Consider the following 19,659-nt stretch of genomic DNA (forward strand, 5'->3'; position numbering starts at 1 on the left):
GCTGCCACTCAGGGCTGCAGGAACAAAGCGGGGAGGGGATGTCAGCCGCATCCCCGGAGATTAGTCACTCACTAGACTTCTAGCTGCAGACACAGAGGAATTGTCCAGCCGCGGGGCCGGAGCTATGCAGGAGGCACAACCACAGGGAGAAACGGAAAATTACCCTCGAGGAGGAAAATCACCAGGGCCTCTTGCTCCTGCCCCCCCTCCCCGTCTCTCACCTGTGCTTCCATTGGCTCAGCCCCCAGTGAACCCCAGTGAAAGGGGCGCCTAGGAGCTGCAGCCCTGGTTACAGCAGACAGGAAAGGGCATGGAGCCGTCGGGCCCAGAGCGGCAGAGTGCGTCTCCAGCGCCTACCCCAGGCCCAGGCCGCTGCTTACAGTATGTGGCCTCTTTAGGGTGAGAGTTAGGGGCTGCGTTTATAACTTCTGTTGCGGTGGGTTTATTTATTTCTTTAGAAATGTATTTATTTGAAAGGCAGGGTAACAGAGAAACAGAGAGAGAGATCCATCTTCCATCCCCTGGTGCACACCCCAAATGGCCACAACAGCCAGGGCTGGATCAGGCAGAAGCCAGAGGCCAAAAACTCCATCCGGGTCTCCAATGTGGGTGCAGGGGCCATCCTCTGCTTTCCCAAGTGCATTAACAGGTAGCTGGATCAGAAGCCAGGCAGTCAGCTCTTGAACCAGCGCTCTGATACGGGATCCAGTGTTGCATACAGCGGCATCACAGCACCAGCCCCACAGGTGGTGATGGGTTTACAGTGTGCCCACAAAGCACTTAGTTCTGTTTCTCTTTAAGAGCCCTCCCCTCGAGTGTAGGCCTCACCAGGCTGGCTATCCGAGGTGACTCAGCTTGGCTGCCGGCTGGGCTCTGGGGCTGTAACCAGAGCACCTCCATGCGGCCTTCCCAGCCGGGCGGTCTCAGCAGCAGCTGAACTATTTATTCCTGGCTTTCTCCCGAGGGAGTGTCAGGGGAGAAGCAGGCAAAATCCGCCTGGCCTTTTGTAACCCAGCCTTGGAAGCTCCCGGTGCTGCTGTTGACCAGAGTGGTCACCAACCGCGCAGGTGTAAGAAGCGAGCACGTAGCTCGTATCTCTCGATGCGGGGAAAGTCACTCTCAAATGAAGAACTATCAGGAACACTTTGCAAATGACATGTTGAAGGTCGTGGGAGAGTGCTCAGAGCATATGTTAAAGGGCCCTGTAGGTTCCGTGGGATTTCATATAAACCCCATAACACAACTCGGGATGTCAGTGGATTAAAGAAACTAGGATTGTGTTTCTTCCAAGGCAGCCTGAGCAGGGCTGGTTTCAAGGCTTCTTGGCACCCAGCACCCACACTTCTTCCTCCTGTCTGCCTGGAGCATGGGGCGAGCACCCAGGGCTGGGTGATCCAAGATGGCTGCCAGCCCAGCCACGTTCCGGGCGGTGAGAAGGAGAAAGAGGAAATGGAGACTCACTCCGCCGCTTCTCCAGAGCACGGGCGCACGAGAAATGGAAGCCCCGCCTTCCTGTCTGATTTATTCACTGAGGATGAGGGTCACTGAGAGCAGCTGTGTCATTCCGCTGTGTCACGTCAGGTCCCAGGTGCGCCGCCGAGGGCGTGCAGCTGCTCACTGCCGAGTCATGCAGACTCTCAGCAGAAGAGAGCAGGATGCAAATTTGCATGTGCAGGCTGGTCAAAAATGCCTTACCGTGTTCCCAGGAAAAAAGCCGAGGAGAAATCTAACGAGAGGCTATGTCGGGAGAGCGGGTGACGATTTTTAATAGACTCGGCTGTATTGCGTGCAATGAACAAGCATTCCCAGCTGCTTCCAAAGTCTGTCACTGTGAAAATCAGCACACCTGGCTGGCGCCGCGGCTCACTAGGCTAATCCTCCGCCTAGCGGCGCCGGCACACCGGGTTCTAGTCCCGGTCGGGCCACTGGAGTCTGTCCCGGTTGCCCCTCTTCCAGGTCAGCTCTCTGCTGTGGCCCGAGAGTGCAGTGGAGGATGGCCCAAGTGCTTGGGCCCTGCACCCTATGGGAGACCAGAAGTACCTGGCTCCTGCCATTGGATCAGCGCAGTGCGCTGGCCGCGGCGGCCGTTGGAGGGTGAACCAACGGCAAAGGAAGACATTTCTCTCTGTCTCTCTCTCTCACTGTCCACTCTGTCTGTCCAAAAAAAAAAAAAAAAAAAAAAATCAGCACACCTGTGGAAAACACAAACGCCCAACTGCTCAGCTCACAGGATTGGGAGCAAGGGAACCAGCAGCTGTCGGCGAGGCAGGGCTGGGGTTCAGGCAGCACGGGATTCCCCGAGGGAATGGGCCTGCGGCCTAGCAGGCAAAGCCGCCGCCTGCAGTGCCAGCATCCCGTATGGACGCTGGTTCAAGTCCCAGCTGCTCCACTTCTGATCCAGCTCTCTGCCTGGGAAAGCAGCAGAAGATGGCCCAAGTCCTCGGGCCCCTGCACCCATGTGGGAGACCCAGAGGAAGCTCCTGGCTCCTGGCTCCTGGCTCCGGATCAACTTAGCTCTGGCCGTTGCGGCCATCTGGGGGAGTGAACCAGTGGATGGAAGTTCTCTCTCCATCTCTCTCTGTAACTCTGCCTTTCAAATAGATAAATAAATCTTAAAAAAAAAAAAAAAAAAAAAAAAGACAGCAGTCTTTGTTTGTTTGTTTGTGGCTCATGATGCTGGAGGCTGGCAGTCCGAGAGCAGGCAGCGACATCTGGCACCTCGTGCCCCCCCAGAACATCGGGAAAAGTGGGAAGGCAAGCAGGTGGGCATCGAAGACGCAAGCGCAAGGGGGCTGGGCTCATTCGTAACAACCCACTCTGCAGAACGAGCCCAGAGCCGCAAGAAAGTCATGAACCTTCCTGAGTGAACTTATTACGTCCGAAAGGCCTCACCTCCCCGGAAAGATGTAGTGGGACAGCTTCCCCGTCCGTGGTGGGTGATGTGAGAAAGGATTTCTTGGCGAAGTGATGGGAGGGGTCATCCTGCAGAGTCCCAGCCCATGGGAGAGCCCGGCTGCCAGGGGACCTGGGGAGGAGCAACAGAAGTGGCTCAGACCCGCCGCAGGCTGGTAGGCACGGGACAGGTATCTGGATTAGTCATTGCACAACAACTTGGCATTAACCACGCACGGGTGCAAACTTGGCCTTGCCTTCCACGGTGTGGGCCCAGGCAAGGGCCTCCACCTCTCTGTGTCTCCACTTCTTTGCTCAGAGGGTTGTGAGAGGCCCTGGCGAGACGGGCCTTAAAGCCATCACTCCAGCCTGGCGCCGTGGCGCACTCGCTGGAGTGGTTATGATGACGGGGAGTTTAGTAGCTGGTGTTCTAGAACATTCATGTTGTTAAGGCAGCACACTGTGAGAGTTAAAAGCGTAAGGGACGACGCTCACTTCCCACATCCGGGTCTTGATAACCACGCTTACCGGCTGTGAGCTTCGGGGCAAGTGATGCCACCTCCCTGGGTGCCGATCTTGTAAGATCTGCAACAGTCAGCCTAGGCCCCGTGACACTGTAGCAGCAGATACACCCAAGGCCTTATGGGTTAACACTTTGAAATTTCTTTTTTTTTAAGTATTTATTGTATCATTATTTGAAATGCAGAGTTAGAGAGGGAGAGACAGAGAAACATCCTCCATTTGCTGGTTCACTACTGAAATGGCCCCCACGGGTGGGGCCTGGGCCATCCCCTGCTTCCTTTCCAGGCCCGCCGGCAAGAAGCCGGATTGGAAGTGGCGTTGCCAGGACTGGATCCGCTGACCCTTCCATGTGGGATGCAGGCATTGTAAGCAGTGGCCTAACCCACTGGGCCACAGTGCTAGCCCTGACGTATTTCTCATGCAAAGTGAGCTGTGGGTCTGGACAACAACATAGGCCAGTTGTCTTCCCTGCCAGCCTCAGCAGCACAGCTGGCTTCCTGCCCGGGGAACCTCTGTGCTCGCAGAGCTCCCCCTGTTGCCCAGGCAGTGAACAACAACTGCGTGGCTTAAAGCAGCCCACTCAACACTTCCACTCACCAAAGGCCAAAGCACTTTGCGTAACCATGGCTGAATGCAAAGGAGCCTGGGAAATGGGGGAAGGCATTAGAAATGCTTGCTCTACTCTCTCGCTGATGGTGCTGACAATTCAATGAGAAACACACAGAAAACGTTTCATTCCTATAGTCAACAAGTACTGGTGAGCACCTAAGGTGTGGCAGGACTTGAGGAACGGGGGATCATAGCAGGGAATGAGCCAGGCAGGAATCCTTGCCTGCTGGGAGCTCACGTTAGCGGAGGCAATGGACAAGGAACGGGATAAAGAAGTGACGTGTACGGTATGCTAGCCGCTGATGACTGAGGACAGCTAGGGGTATGATCGGAGACCTGAGGACCTTCCTGAGCGCCCTAGACGGGGACACTTGGGCTGTAAGACGTGGGGCACGAAGGGGAGCTGCAGAGGGCCTCGGTAGTGGAGCAGCAGCGCCCTGAACGCCGGGCCAGAGGCCGTGTGGACACTGCCAGCTCGCAGAGCCTCCTCGTGGAATTGTGCGCTCAGCTGGGAACACCCAGGCCCAGCTTCTCGGGAGGGAAGAGGTGAGGGCAGAGAGGGGAAGGGTAGGGACGTGGAGGCTGCAGAGAGACCTTTGACTCTTACTTGGGATGAGATGCAGCCAGAGAGGGCGAAGTCAGGAGGACCCCAACCCAACTCAGATGTCCACGGGCTTCCTGCAGGGCTGCGTGGGGGAGCAGACTGTAGGAGGCAGGACCAAGAGCAGGGAGCAGGCAGGAGGCTGCTGTGCCTGGCAGCGTCCATTTCATGGGAAATAGAAATATAAGATTTTTATTATGGTGAGAAAAAAAAAATGAGGAAGCCCATGCACACTTGCGACAGCCTCCACAGACCGGGGCAAGCACCGTGCAGGATGGCAGGTGAGGGGAAGGACCCCAGATTCTTTAGATGGAGCCAGCAAGTTCTGACTGGTGGGGGTGGGGTGGATGTGGAGAGAGAGAGGGCTCAAGAACCAGCCTGGCGTGTTTCTCCACAGAGACAGTGACGCTGTGGCCCGGGTGTGGAAGGCGGCGAGTTTGGAGAAGGTCAGAAGCTCAGTTTCAGGAGTGTGGAGCTTGACATCCCTCTGAGATCCTGCACCCTCTGCCCCGGCGCGGGCGGAGCACGCCGGATGTGGCAGCCTGGAGGCACCTGGGCTGCAGGGTAGAACTCTGGGTGTTGGCAGCCGCAGGGTGGCATTTAAGCCGTGGGAGGAGGTGGCATCTGTGGCATGTGTGGTACAGACAAGAGACCGAAACAAACCCAAGACCTGGCTGCCCAGGGAGACAGAGCTGACTGTAATTGGCAGTGAATGGCATGAAAAAGTGCAAGGCATTTGGAGAGCACTTAGCTGGAAGCCTTATCTAGTTTCGGGTGGGGGTGAAGACCAGGAGGGCTTCCTAGAAGAGGAGGCCCCTGAGCTGATACCCAAAGCCCTCCAAGTAAGCACACAAGCAGGCCACAATAAAAATCCAACACAAAAGGCAGGAGTGTCCCGGCCATGCAAATGAGTCTGCTTCTGGCAGGAGGCAGGGAGAGCTGAGCCCAGGAGGGCGTTCAGATTAGTCATTGCCGAAAGATTCGTCGGGTTCAGAGCTGGTCCTGTCACCGGCTGTGACCCTGACTTTGGGAGCCTGCACCTCCTGTCTGGTTGGATCCCGCCTCAGACAAGACCCAGCCCCAGCAAGCCCTCAGGAAGCGCTGCTTGTCAGGCGTGATCTTGTTATTATCATATTAATTATGCCGTTGATGTTACCACGAGGGTAGTGGTTAAGGATATAGCTTTAGAAGCCTGGCTGCCTGGGCTGAGCCTCCGTTTATATATCTGTAAAATGGGGATATTAAACAGCACCCATCCCAAAGGGCCGTTAGGAGCACCAGCGGGCCGATACATGGAAAGCGCTTGGAATGCCTGGCGGTCATTTGACTCTGTCGTATGGCACGCGCAGAAGTCCAGTCGCTGAGGAGTCCGGGTGGGCTCCAATGCCGCAGCTGACAGCTGCCATTCACCAAACTCTTGTCACTTAGTTCTGACAGGGGCCTGGGGGGTGGGGGTTCGGCAGGTCGGGATCCCAGCTCAGTTCTAGCCGCCCCCCGGGGGAGGGGCTGAGGGCCAGAGCACCTGGGAGCCTGATTCCCGTCCCTCTGAGAAGCCCCGGAAAAGTACTGGGCGTTCACAGGGTGGAGGCTGGAACTGGAGAGCAAGCGGCAGACATCTTGTCTCCCTCCCCCTGAGAAACCAGGCCGCGGCCAGGGGACTACTCCGTGCCCGCGGCCCTCTAAGGCGGGAAGAGCGAGGCGACACCGTGGGCTAGCGACACAGGTGGGAAAAGGCACAGGCGGCCTCCGTGGGCGGCCGCAGGGGCCAGGGGAGTCCAGTCTAGCCTCAGTCCTTGCCACGGATGCGAGTTCCGAGAGCGCACCGCGGCGTGGCCTGGTCCGAGGCAGGCACAGGTGCATCGTGGAGATCTTGTCCCCGGGCGCGATCGCTCTCGCGCCGCAGAGGTGGGCAGAGGCCCTGGCACCCAGCAAGCCGGGGCGGGGCTGGCGCCTCGGGCGGCGGAAACGCGCAGGGCGGAGCAGCTCTAGGACCGCGCGGATGGCGGCCCGGCTGCGCCAGGGTTTAACCCGAAAGTCGCTGCATGAGTCACGGGCCCCGCCCTCCGGAGCCGGACGCAGCGGGAGGCCCGGGAGCCGCAGACCAACGGACCGCCGGACCGCCGGACGAGTAAGTGAAGCGGGAGCGCTCTGCCCGGACTCCCCCTGCACCTTGCATCCCTGGCCTCAGGGGTCTCCCAGACTCATGACCTCAGATTCGAACCCTCCGTCCTGCCCGACCCCCCGTTATCCTGTCCCTAGGACCCTCCCTGTCCCAGGACACAAGCCCACCGACTTAATAGTGCCCTGTAGAGCCTCCCACGGGGCGTCCAGATCCTAAATCCGAGCTCCGAATTCCGGTGGGGACCCCCGCTCTCCCGGGCCTCTAGGACTCCCAGTCCCCATCTCGGGGACTTAGATTTCCTAAGCCCCGCCCAAAGCCTCTTGACCCGCCCGGGACCCCCAAGTTCAAGTATGGGACCCTGGATCTCAGAGCTGAGCACCCAGACTCGTCGGGGGTCCCTCACGCCAACCTGGGACCCCATCGGGAGAACCCCGCTGTACCCCTCCCCTCAGTGCTGGCCAGGCTTGCAGCCAGGGCTGCGTCCGCCACGCCACGAGTTCCAAACCTGCTCCTCCGTCCCCATCCCAGCCGTGCAAAGGGCACCCAGACCCAGTGTGAGGACCGGCCCCCGCCCAGGGGCCCCGGAGTCCCCCCCACGTCCAGCTACCGGAAATGCGTATTTTGCGGGAGGGGGCAGGCCCGGGCGAGGCGGCCACTGGACTCCCTTCTCCCCTCAGGAGTCTGAGCCGCAGCCATGTTCCTGGTTAACTCGTTCCTGAAGGGCGGCGGCGGCGGCGGGGGAGGCGGGGGCCTGGGCGGGGGCCTAGGGAATGTTCTCGGAGGCCTGATCAGCGGGGCTGGGGGCGGTGGCGGCGGCGGCGGCGGCGGCGGGGGAGCAGGCGGCGGCGGAACAGCCATGCGCATCCTGGGCGGAGTCATCAGCGCCATCAGGTAAGGCGGGGCCTGGGGGCCGGGGCGGGGCCTGGAGGGGCGTGGTCTAAGGACACAAGGGTTCATCTGGAGTCTGCCTTGAGGGCTTTAATTAAGGCTTAGCATCAGAAGCAGACCCCTAATGAGCCTGGATGTCACTTCAGGGGGGCGGGGATTTTCGCGGGCATATTTTGGATGTGGGCCTCACGTGGATGGCTCCCGGATCTGCCTTGGGAAGTGGGACTTGTGGGACTTCTGGGACTGGGTGCACCTGCTCTGGCTAACCTGGAGAGGAGTGTTAGGAGGCGGGGCTAATGAGTGGGTGCCCCTTCATGGGAGTAGAGTTTGACCTATGCTTCTAGTGGGGGGTCGTTGGGTAGGTGGGCCCAGAAAAGGCCAAAGGCCCCATGGGATAGGCCAAATGGCCCAGAAGGGGCTGAGCCTGGCCAGGAATTGGCTGGATTAATGGACGAAAAATGCATTGGTAGGGGTAGGACAGGTCGTTGGGATCCAGGTGGCCAGCAAGCAGCGAGCCCTGGAAATGGGTGGGGACCAGCGGGGCTGGAATGCGACATTGAGAAGACAGGCCTCTGGCAGGGGGGTGATGGCGTGGAGTCCTGGGCAGCTGGGACTTCACGGAGCTGAAGCCCTGGGAAGTGGGGGCAGAGCCCATGGCGGCAGCCCTCGAAGGGGCGGCGCATATGGAGGAGTCAGGGCAGAAGTGGGGGGCTGGTCACTGGTCACTGCCTCCCGCGGGGGCGGGTCCGCCGTTGGCGTTGGCCTGACGGAGAGGAACGAGGCGGTAGGGACTGGGACACATGAGGACGAAGGCGGTCGAGGGGCAGAGGGACCGGGTGCGAAGGGTGGTGGGCTGGGGTGTGGGGGTCGGAACTGGCGGTTCCGGTTCCGGTTCGGGTTCCGCTGCGCTGCCCGTTGGAGGCCCCGCCCCCGGCGCTAACTCCCCCTTGTCTCCTCTCAGCGAGGCAGCTGCGCAGTACAACCCGGAGCCCCCGGTAAGCCGCCCCTCTGCTCCGAGGCCTTCTCCAAGTTCCATCCCTGTCCCCTGAGAGAAGTCTGACCTCTCTTCCCCTGGTAGTGAACTTCCTCCGCCATCAAGGGCCTTCCTGGCCAGGGCCCTCAGCTTGTCCCGGGGCCCTACCCGTGCTGCGCTGCTCCCCTCTGGGTCCCCGACCACCCCTCACTCCTCCGATCAGCCCGCCGCCCAGCCTTCTCTGCCTTTCCCTCCAAGGGTGCTGGGGTTCAGGGAGCTGCCCTGGCCAGGGCACCCGCCCCCAGCCAGCCCTGAGGTCTCCTCCCTCGGCAGCCCCCACGAACCCACTATTCCAACATTGAGGCCAACGAGAGCGAAGAGGTCCGGCAGTTCCGGAGACTGTTTGCCCAGCTGGCCGGAGATGTAAGTAGCCTGGGGCTTGGCCCTGCCCCAGCCCAGCCCCACCTGACCTTGGGCTGTGTGACCCCCATGGCCCCAAAGTTCCCGCTTCATGACCTGCCCAGGCCTCTTGCTGTCCCCCTTGACTTGTGTCTGCCTTCTGCCCCCAGGACATGGAGGTGAGTGCCACAGAACTCATGAACATTCTCAACAAGGTTGTGACCCGACGTGAGTACTGGGCAGCTGTGGAGGCATGGGGGCTGGGGTGACTCTGACCTATGTTCTCTGATCTTCACCCTGTTCCTCGCAGACCCTGATCTGAAGACCGATGGCTTTGGCCTTGACACATGTCGCAGCATGGTGGCCGTGATGGACGTATCCTTGGGGGACAGTCTGGGGGAGGGGCCCTGGGTGAACAGAGGGTTTTCTGCGAGTATGAGACAGAGGCTAGCTTTCCTGTACCCCCGCTCATGGACCCACCTGTAGGCACGTGGCAACAAGTGACACATGAGCTGTCGCAGCTGGCACTTTTCTTACGTTGACTGACTGGCCCTTCACAGCCATGCGGTTAAGTGGGCACATTATTATACTCCAGTGCTTGGTGGGGGACTCAGCATCAGGCAGAAGCAGTCATTTGTCTGAAGCTATAATTCAAGAGTAGGCAGCAGGATAGGAATTTGGACTGAGATCTTTTGCCCTGAGAATCTAAGCTTATAACACTCACATGCCCATACACACACATACACACGTGAAGGGATATGAAGGAACGTCCATGGGAACACATGTGTATTTGCATATGGGCCAGTTGTTAGCAGCTCTTCGATACGTGCACACCCAGCACACAGAGTAGCACAACACGTGTGCATACATATGTGTCATGTGCTCATGCACATATTACCTAGGGTGAAACAACCTGGCTGTACCCTTTACCCAGTTTAACGGCCTCTCTGTGCACTTTCCCTGTCTGCAAAGTGGAGTGTGCATCATGGCGACACCAAACGAGCTCCCTGCAAAAGGTTTAGCACAGCACAACACACGTGGCGTGCACCCATTGGCTGCTCCTGTGGGCTTACTTGGGAAGACCTTTCCGCCTTGAGTCTGTTTCTCTGAGACCAATTCTGGTAGGGCTGGTGTCCTGAGGACTTAGTGAGAAAAGCAGTGTTCCTGAGGAGTGGAGCACAGAGTGGGGCATGTACTAGACAACTTGGTAAGTCTCGGCCGTTGTTGTTGTTTATTGAGCGCTTATTAAATGCCAGGCCTTCAGCTAAGGACTTTATAACAGGATCTCAGTTTTGCCAAAAATCCAGCAGCCACTTGCTTACCTTACTTCCTTAGAATTTTTAGAATACTCTTTTCCTTTTTGTAAATATGTCTTAACATTAATTAAATGAGTTAATATCAAGAATGTTATGAATGAGGAATTAACAACTCTTTGTAGATGAGGCATTTGGGAGTTTGGAGCTCAGTATCATTCCCAGTGGAATTAAAGAGCATTCTTATCGAGAACTCTAAACGCAGAGCTATGTGGATAGACAGGTAACAAAGCCGCAGCGCAGGGGCCATGACTAGGTTGCACTGGAGCAGGAGTTGCAGCCCGGGTTCCCATCACGTACACAACGCGCACGTGGCGTGCATCTGGGCACAGCTGTCACACTGTCCTTAACAACCTCCCCCCAGAGCGACACCACGGGCAAGCTGGGCTTTGAGGAGTTCAAGTACCTGTGGAACAACATCAAAAAGTGGCAGGTGCGTGGCATCCAGACCCCCAAGTCACAGAGACCCCTTGCCGCATGATGCCCCGTTGAACCCTGACCTCTGTCCCCACAGGCCATATACAAACAGTTTGATGTTGACCGATCAGGGACCATCTGCAGCCGGGAACTGCCGGGAGCCTTTGAGGCAGCAGGTGTGGCCTGACAGGGACCCAGCGGGGCTGGGGGTGGGATGGCGAGGCTGGGCTGAGCCGGAGTCCTGGGCACGGGAGTGAGCTGAGTGCCTCCCCCAAAACGCACGCCTGAGGACGAAACCGTTGGCAGGGTTCCACCTGAATGAGCATCTCTACAACATGATCATCCGACGCTATTCAGATGAGGCAGGAAACATGGATTTTGACAACTTCATCAGCTGCTTGGTCAGGCTGGACGCCATGTTCCGTGAGTCACCCTCTCGCTTGCTGTCCTGGGTGGGGACTTGTTCAACCTCCATTGGCCAAAGTCTCTAAGCCTGACCTAGACGTGGGTGAGGCTAGGGCCCCTGCAGTGACTGGCACAGCCGCAGGGGAGGAGACCCAGTCACCAGGTAGTGACCCCTCCAAGCTGGTTGTGGCTGGGTCACAGTGGCGGGGCTGTGACAGGGGAGGCCTAGTGTGTTCAGGTGGTGCCTGGAGCTGCCCAGAGGAACCTAGGAGGCACTTGGCGAATCTGATGGACCAGGGTGGACTCCCCAGAGGAGAGTACGTGTAGGGTGAGAGCCAAGGAGGAGGGAACTCAGTAAGAGGGTAGGGAAGAGTGGTACAACTCAAAGAGTGCTGCAGAGAGGGTGGGATAAGGAGGCATAAGGTTGGGATGGGTTGGTAGGGACTAGGCCAGGAGGGCTTTTATGGCTGTTACTGTGCTAAAATAAAAAAAAAAAAGAAGAAGAAGAAGAAAGAAAGAAAGAAAACTGGAGCCCGTGCTGTTGTATAGTAGGTTAAGCTGCCGTCTGCAGCACCAACATCCCATATGATCCCGTATGGGCACCAGTTGGAGTCCTGGCTGCCCCGCTTCCAATCCAGCTCCCTGCTAATGCACCTGGGAAAGCAGCAGAAGACGGCCCAGGTTCTTGGGCCCCTGCACCCATGTGGGAGACCTGGAAGAAACTAATGGCTCCTGGCTCCGGGCTCTGGCCTTGCCTAGCCCTGGCCATGGTGGCCATTTGGGGGGTGAACCAGTGGATGGAAGATCTCTCCCTCTCTCTGTCTTTCCCTCTTTCTCTTTGTAATTCTGACTTTGAAATAAATAAAATCTTTTAAAAATTATTTTATTTGAAAGATAAAGAGGGAGGAAGGGAGAGAGAGAAGTGAGACAGAGATCTCCCAGCCAAGGGTTCAGTCCCAGTTGTCCACAACTGTTACAGCTGGGCCAGGCTGACGCAGAGAACTGGGAACTCACTCCGGGACTCCCATAAAGGTGGCAGGGACCCAGAGTGTCGAACCATGATCCCAGTGTACATATTTTTTAAAAAAAGATTTATTTATTTATTTGAGAGGTAGAGTTACACAGAGAGGGAGAGACAAAGAGAAAGATCTTCCATCAGCTGGTTCACTCCCCAAATGGCCACAATGGCCGGAGCTGAGCCAATCCAAAGCCAGGAGCCAGGAGCTTCTTCCAGGTCTCCCATGTGAGAGCACTTGGGCCATCTTCCACTGCTTTCCCAGGCCATAGCAGAGAGCTGGATCAGAAGAGGAGCAGCTGGGACATGAACCAGTGCCCGTATGGGATGCCAGCCCCCTAGTGTACATATTATTACTAGGAAGTTACAGTACAAAATAGAGCCAAGACTTGAACCCAGGCAATCTAATAGGAGATGCAGGCCCTCCCCATATATTGAATACTTTTTTTTTTTAAGGATTTATTTATTTATTTGAAAGGCAGAGTTACAGAGAGGCAGAGGCAGAGAGAAAGAGAGAGAGAGGTCTTCCATCTGCTGGCTCACTCCCCAGATGGCTGCAATGGCCAGAGCTGTGCTGATTTGAAACCAGGAGTCAGGAGCTTCTTCTGGGTCTCCCATGCAGGTGCAAGGGCCTAACCACCTGGGCCATCTTCTGCTGCTTTCCCAAGCCTCTTAGCAGGGAGCTGCATTGGAAGTAGAGCAGCTGGTTCTCGAACCAGCACGCATATGGGATACTGGCACTGCAGACAGATACTTAATCTGTTACGCCACAGTGCTGGCCCCAGACTGAATTCTTAAGACATCCCTGAGAAGTAGGAGTTATTTCCCCTTTTCATGGAGGAGGAATCTAGGATTCAGAGAGGTGACGTTGCAGTCTCACAGCCACTCAGCTAGGAACCTGGGAAGGAATTTGACCTTGGATCTGTCTGAGATGTGGGTGGAGTTGAACAGAAAGCAGGAGCCATGCAGGGGGCTGTGAATGCCAGGTCCATGGTGCTCGGATTCTACTAAGGGATTGGAGAGCCTTGAGGTTCCAGACAGGGAAGGAACAGGATCAGGTTTGGCTAAAGAAGAGCCGGCATTGTGGTACAGCAAGCTAAGCTCTTGCCTCAGGGTATGGCATCCCATATGGGTGCCAGTTCGAGTCCTGGCTGTTCCACTTCCAATCCAGCTCCCTGCTGATGCGTTGGGGAAGCAGTGGAAGATGGCCAGAGTGCTTGGGTCCCTGCTACCCACGTGGGAGATCCAGATGGAACTCCAGGCTCCTGGCTTCAGCCTGGACCAGCCCCAGCCGTTGCAGCCATTTGGAGAATGAATGGTCTCTTTGTCCCCTCTCCCTCTGCCCCCACCCCACGTTTCAAATAAATAAATCTTTTTTTAGAAAAGGATTACAGAAAGAAAAAGATTGACTACAGAAAGATCCTTTGGCCTCCCGAGATCCCAGGGCGGTGCTCAGACTCTACCAGGGGCTTTGGAGAGCCAGGAGGGTCCTAGGCAGGGCAGGAGCAAGACCAGGTTTGGCTGCAGAGAGACCCTCGGGGGGACAGTGCAATGCGTGTGCTAGAGGAACAGAGGCAGCTGTGCGAGATGTCAGGGCCACAGGGACGGCGGGAGCCACGGGTAACAAATGAGGAGGCCCCAGAAACAGCCCTTAGGCAGGTAGGGAGTGCGGTGCCCAGAGCACCACTGGGGGTGGTGACTGATGAACGCCTAGAAGCAGAGACAGTGCAGGCGCCACTCGGCTGGGCCGGCTGTGAGTGGCGAACATGGAGCCGCGATTCAGGGCAAGCATGGGAATCGCCGAGACTCAGAGCCTCGGTGCCGGGGCTGGAACCGGGGAGGGTGGAGCACAGACGGCGGTGGGGGCTGGGGGGTGCAGGTCGGGAGACAGAGGCCATTCCTGAGCTGGGGAGCAGCCTGGCTTTCCATCCTAACTTCTCACTTTCTCGCTCTGTGACCTGGGGCACACTGCCCCGCTTCCCTGAGCCTCATTTTTCAAATGGCGCTTGGGTTAGATGGGTTAGCATGGAAAGCACTTTGTTGAGTTCCTGCAGAGTAAATATTCGGGGGCGTGCCGGGGGCGTGCCGGCTGTGACTGTTAACGTCACCATCATCCCGTGTGCCGGAGTAAGATCATCCCGAAAAGCCCGTCTCTCCCCTCCCATCTAACTTGTACTCTCTCTCCCCCAGGTGCCTTCAAATCTCTTGACAAAGACGGCACTGGGCAAATCCAGGTGAACATCCAGGAGGTAAGAACCCGCTTCCTGGCTCACGGGTGCCTGGCCCCCCCGCTGTCCCGTGCGCCAGCTCTGAGCTCTGCCTTCTTCCCCACAGTGGCTGCAGCTGACGATGTACTCCTGAGTGGAAACCCCAGAGCCGCCCCCTTCCGCCTCGCCGGAGGAGTCACCTCGGACCCTGGTCTCTCCCAGGGCAGGTCCTGTCTGTCTTCGCGTCTTCTTGGGTCCTGCTGACCCACAGGCCTTTGGTTCCCTCAGCCCTTGGCATCCAGCTTCTCAGGCAATACCCACAGCCCAACACGCCCCAGCGAGCCACACCCTAAGTTACCCCTGGCTCCAAGACATTCTAGCATGCTCTGTCACCCCACTCCTGACACACCCATCTGATACCTTCTGTATAACCTCTGTCCTGTGTCTGTGCCAAGCCCAGCCCTTGGGTGGCTTCCATGCCCAAGGGCCCTCTCTCAGCTCTGGAAAGATCACTCCGGTCCCTACACACCTTGACACACAGATTCGGTTACCACCCGGGCAGCCAAACACACTGCAGGCCATCCCAGGCCCACACACCCAGTGCCTTTGTATTCTGCCCCCAGCCTGCCAGGCCAAGCAGGAAATAAATGCACCCTAGTGGCTGCTGTCTATGGGACCTCGCCTGTTCTGAAAGTTGAGGGGTGGCTGTGGCTTGGGCGCTGGGGAGTGGGTGGGGCGCGGTGGCTTTTGTCTCCTGCCTTCCCCAGGCCTGGATCTGCTTGGCTCCTGGTCCCGTCTCTGACCTTGTCTCATGCTGGGGGGTGTGGCCTGGTTCTTGCTCAGTCCCTCACAGGTTTGGAGGCTGAGCCTGGGACCCGGAAGCCCAGGCTGTTGGGAGGTCCCAGTGCCATCTTGGGCTCTGTCCCTCGAGGCCACATGCGCTGCTGTTTCAGCCCCGGCCTTGGGTGAGTCTGTCCTCACTTGCCTCTGCCTCTGTGTCTGCTGGCCGGTGCTCAGCACTGACTTCCTCCTTGGGGAGAGGGCCGCACAGCAGGTCCCAGGACTCCTGTCCCACTCAGGAACACCACCCCAGGGCCCCAGGCCCCGAGGCACAGCCCAAGGCCTGTGTTTGGAGGTCTCAGTGGAGGGCGGAGCGACAGCAATACTGGGAGATGGGGAGTAGCCCTGGTCCAGCCTGGGGGGGCAGGGGCTGGGGCCGCAGGCCATCCACAGGGCACAGGCCAGGGGCTGATGGGAGCATGGCCTGGACACACACACACAGAGGCCAGAGCCAGCGCATTTATTGATACTGAAGTCCCCTGTGTCCTCCAGGCGTCTTGTTCTCACTTCTTGTGGGGGAAGGAGGCCCAGCCAAGGCAGTACAAGCTGTAGACAGTGCCTGGGAAGCAGAAGTGGGGGTGACAGTCTGAGACCCCAATCGCCACCCTGAACCTCCTGGCTTGGGATTTGAAGCCCCTACCGAGGCTCTGCAGACACCAGTCTGGATCCATTTCCAAACTGGACTCCAGGTGGGGATCCCCTGGCATTGGTCTGCACCAGGCTGGGTGCTTGCTCAGCTCCTACCTGGGCCCCAGGCCCATCCCCAGCCCAGGACCGGGAGCCTAGGTATCTCCTTCCCTGGTTACCAGTCATGGTCCCCAGCCTGGTCAGCTCAGGGTCCTCTCCCCAAACCCCAGACCAAGAGCCAGCTGTCCCCCCCACCCCCGCCCCCAGCTGCAGTTCAGGCCACACGGGCTCTGCACTCACCTCCCAGAGTCAGGGTCATGGTCAGGCGGTAGAGGATGTTGTCCATCCCACCGCCCTTCAGGTGCACCGGGAGGTCGTTGTCCGCCTGGGTGGGGGGTGCCAATGAGAAGGGGGTGCTGGCCATGCCATACAGCGTATCCCTCCCTCCCGTCACTTGCTAGGGGACCCAGTCTACAGCCAGGGCGTTCTCCTCACTCCCCTGCCCCTACCTGGAAGACTTTCTGTTTCTCAGCCACTCGGTTCTCAAAGCGGCTCCGGGCTGTAGAGCTGAAAGAGCGGACCAGCGCCTGGGACACCTGGGAGGGTCGGGAGCGGGTGGTGTTGGAGGCCCCTGGAGGGTCTGGCATGGTGGGGAGGAGAGGCCTGGACGTGGGATGAACCCTACCCAGGCCTCTCACCTGCCCGGGAAGGTGGGGAGGGGGCTCTTGGCAAGAAAAGGCCAGAAGAGAACTGACTTGGAGGTTACCAGGCTGCCCTGAAGGAGACTCATGCTCTGGGAGCCCAAGTCTTGATGCTTTGGGGGGATCTGGGGCTCCCTGGATTAATGAGAGGTCAGGTCCCATGAACGTGGGGGGGTTGGACGGCAGGTCCCTTGGGGTTTCCAGGCAGCCCCTGAAGTGTCAGCGAGAGTTAGGGGTGTTAGGTTCCCAGCCCCCAGGGGCCCTAGAGGAAGGGAAGAGCTTTAAACCCCGGGGCTCTGGGGTCCCAGCTACCTCCGCAGCTCGGACTGGGGGGGGAGCTGCACGGCCCCAGATCCCGGGATGTTTAGGGTAAGGGCGCTGAGCAGGGAGCCCGGCCCGGCCGTTGGGGGCCCTCACCCGCAGGGCCCTCATGCTGCGTCCGTCGTCCTCTTCGGCCAGAGTCACCTCCCGGCTCCGCCCAAGGACACACAGCGCCCTCCCCGCGCGGGGAGCCCCGGCCAGGCCGCGCGGCCGGACAGCTGGCGGGGCGTGGCCGCGCCGGGGCGGGGTGAGCGCGCAGCGGATGGCAAACCCGGGAGTGTCCCCCACGGGCCGACAAGACCCCGCGCCAGGTCGCCGCGCCCCGCGCTGGCTTCTGCCCTGGAATTTCTGTGCGTAGGAGAGGAGAGGGAAACCTGGGCCGAGTGGGCTCCTCTCCGGGCCTCTCCCTGCTGGGCTGGGGTGGCGGAGCAAGGGAGCGAGGGCTGAGAGAAGCTAGGGTTTGAGCTCCTTGTTCCATCTCCCTAGAGAAAGATCGAACCCCATTTTCCGTGTCTGCAGCGTGAGGACCGAGTCAGTCTCTCTCAAAGCATTAAGGGCCTCAGAAAAAGTCATTATTCTTAGAAGTAAGTTCACAGATCAGGTATTTTGTATTAGCCTACAATTTTGGGGATGGTGGTTATGGTTAAATGCTGTGTTCACCGGTATTCGGACTTGGCTACCTTCCTTCAAAAAAAAAAATTATTTATCTGAAAATCAGTTACACAGAGAGAGAAGAGGAGAGGCACAGAGAGAGAGAGAGGTCTTCCATCCACTGGTTCACTCCCCCAGATGGCCACAACAGCCAATGCTGGGCTGATCTGAAGCCAGGAGCCAGGAGCTTCTTCCAGGTCTCCCACACGGGTGCAGGGGCCCAAGGACTTGGGCCATCTTCTACTGCTTTCCCAGGCCACCAGAGCTGGATCAGAAGTGGAGCAGCTGGGACTCAAACCGGCGACCATGTGGGATGCCGGCACTGCAGACTTTACTGCTATGCCACAGCTCCAGCCTCTAGCCTACATTTTATCAAGGAGATTGTCAAACCCAGACGAAAGCGAAGAGAAAGGTATAATGAGGTTCCCCAATCCATGACCCATCTCTTGGTTTGAGATTATCACCATTACACTGTTGTTTATCTCCTCCACTGTTTTTGATTTTTTAAATGTTTATTTTATTTTACTTTTTTTTAATGTTTTTTTTTTTTATTATTATTTGACAGAGACAGTGAGAGAGAGAGAGACAGAGAGAAAGGTTTTCCTTCTGTTGGCTCACCCCCCAAATGGCCGCTATGGCCGGTACACTGTGCCGATTTGAAGCCAGGAGCCAGGAGCTTCCTCCTAGTTTCCCATGGGGTGCAGGGCCCAAGCACTTGGGCCATCCTCCACTGCCTTCCTGGGCCACAGCAGAGAGCTGGCCTGGAAGAGGAGCAACCAGGACAGAATCCGGTGCCCCGACCGGGACTAGAACCGGGTGTGCTGGCGCCGCAAGTGGAGGATTAGCCTAGTGAGCCGCGGTGCCAGCCTATTTTACTTTTTTAAAAATCTGTTTGAAAGGCAGAGAGATAGATCTTGCATCCACTAGTTTACTCCCCAAATGCCACAACAGGTGGGGCGGGGCCGGGTCAAAGCTGGGAGCAGCTGCATCTAGGGTGGCCAGGGCCCCAAGCACTTGAGTGCTTCCCAGGATGCGTTCGCGGGAAGCTGGATCAGAAGCAGAGAAGCCAGGACTCCAGCCCACACTCCCTACACTCCGATGTGGGATGAGATGTCCCAGGCGGTGGCGTACCCCGCTGTGCCACAGTGCCAGCCCCAACAATGGGATTTGATTAAGTTCCCCTGCTTGTTTCTGTCCTATAGGCAAGAAGTTCTGCTTATTTCTGATTTCTGCTCTCAAAACTTTTACCTGCAGTGTTCTCTTCAATGACCCTTTTAGCATGGTTTTTACATTTCAGATTATAATAGTTCATTGACCAACTCTTCCTGTAGTTGATTTAATATATAAAAAAAGAATTATTTATTTGAAAGTCAGAGTTACAGAGAGGCAGAGAGAGAGGTCTTCTATCCGCTGGTTCACTCCCCAGATGGTCACAACAGCCAGAGCTGAGCCAATCCAAAGCCAGGAGCCAGGAACTTCTTCCGGGTCACCCACGCGGGTGCAGGGGCCCAAGCATTTGGGCCATCCTCTACTGCTTTCCCAGGCCACAGCAGAGCTGGATTGGAGGTGGAACAGTTGGGACTCAAACCGGTGCCTACGTGGGATGCCGGCGCTGTAGGCGGTGGCTTTCCCTGCTACACCACAGCGCCGGCCCCTCATTGTGGCTTTAACAAAGCATCAGCATCGGTTTTGGGTTTAGGGAAGATGTTATGTGAAAAATGCACTCAAGTCATTCACGAGAGAGGCAAGAACGACATGTTGGGGTTCTGCACACGGTGCTCCCGCTGAGGCTCTCGGGCAAGTGAGCAAACCACAGAAGCAGATTTTTTTTTTTTTTGACAGGCAGAGTGGACAGTGAGAGAGAGAGACAGAGAGAAAGGTCTTCCTTTGCCGTTGGTTCACCCTCCAATGGCTGCCGTGGCCAGCGCGCTGCAGCCGGCGCACCGCGCTGATCCGATGGCAGGAGCCAGGAGCCAGGAGCCAGGTGCTTCTCCTGGTCTCCCATGGGGTGCAGGGCCCAAGCACCTGGGCCATCCTCCACTGCACTCCCTGGCCACAGCAGAGAGCTGGCCTGGAAGAGGGGCAACCGGGACAGAATCCGGCGCCCCGACCGGGACTAGAACCCGGTGTGCGGGCGCTGCAAGGCGGAGGATTAG

The 19,659-nt window shown here is 57.8% G+C and overlaps 2 protein-coding genes and 1 long non-coding RNA gene across 7 annotated transcripts; 1 reads left to right on the forward strand and 2 right to left on the reverse strand.

Moving 5' to 3' along the window:
- Positions 1–1,742: 1,742 nt before the first annotated feature.
- Positions 1,743–7,485, reverse strand: LOC108175738 (uncharacterized). 4 transcript variants are annotated; one of them, XR_016224884.1, is made up of 3 exons: positions 7,354–7,485; positions 4,631–4,775; positions 1,743–1,846 (listed from the first exon to the last, which is right to left on the reverse strand). It is a non-coding gene; the product is annotated as an uncharacterized LOC108175738 (long non-coding RNA). The 4 variants fall into 4 exon arrangements; XR_016224883.1 differs by lacking the exon at positions 4,631–4,775 and adding an exon at positions 2,893–3,025 and having other exon boundaries at positions 7,354–7,466; XR_016224882.1 differs by lacking the exon at positions 7,354–7,485 and adding an exon at positions 7,252–7,339.
- Positions 6,612–15,038, forward strand: CAPNS1 (calpain small subunit 1). The gene is given in 11 exon segments (NM_001082264.1): positions 6,612–6,752; positions 7,424–7,637; positions 8,596–8,629; positions 8,941–9,030; positions 9,177–9,234; positions 9,317–9,381; positions 10,684–10,752; positions 10,834–10,912; positions 11,043–11,159; positions 14,347–14,405; positions 14,491–15,038. Coding segments are annotated over 10 exon segments (795 nt in total). The 5' UTR covers positions 6,612–6,752; positions 7,424–7,440; the 3' UTR covers positions 14,518–15,038.
- A 610-nt stretch (positions 15,039–15,648) lies between these two features.
- Positions 15,649–17,007, reverse strand: COX7A1 (cytochrome c oxidase subunit 7A1). 2 transcript variants are annotated; one of them, XM_051836093.3, is made up of 4 exons: positions 16,949–17,007; positions 16,340–16,426; positions 16,131–16,215; positions 15,649–15,762 (listed from the first exon to the last, which is right to left on the reverse strand). In XM_051836093.3, the coding sequence occupies exons 1-4, from the start codon at positions 16,961–16,963 to the stop codon at positions 15,707–15,709; spliced, it is 243 nt and encodes an 80-aa protein (XP_051692053.1). In that variant the 5' UTR covers positions 16,964–17,007; the 3' UTR covers positions 15,649–15,706. The 2 variants fall into 2 exon arrangements, with proteins under 2 accessions (XP_051692053.1, XP_089175600.1); XM_089319474.1 differs by having other exon boundaries at positions 16,844–17,007.
- Positions 17,008–19,659: the final 2,652 nt, after the last annotated feature.

Source organism: Oryctolagus cuniculus, chromosome 18 (assembly GCF_051225735.1).
Source record: "Oryctolagus cuniculus isolate XC-2025 breed Fujian yellow rabbit chromosome 18, ASM5122573v1, whole genome shotgun sequence".
NCBI classification, from domain to species: domain Eukaryota; kingdom Metazoa; phylum Chordata; class Mammalia; order Lagomorpha; family Leporidae; genus Oryctolagus; species Oryctolagus cuniculus.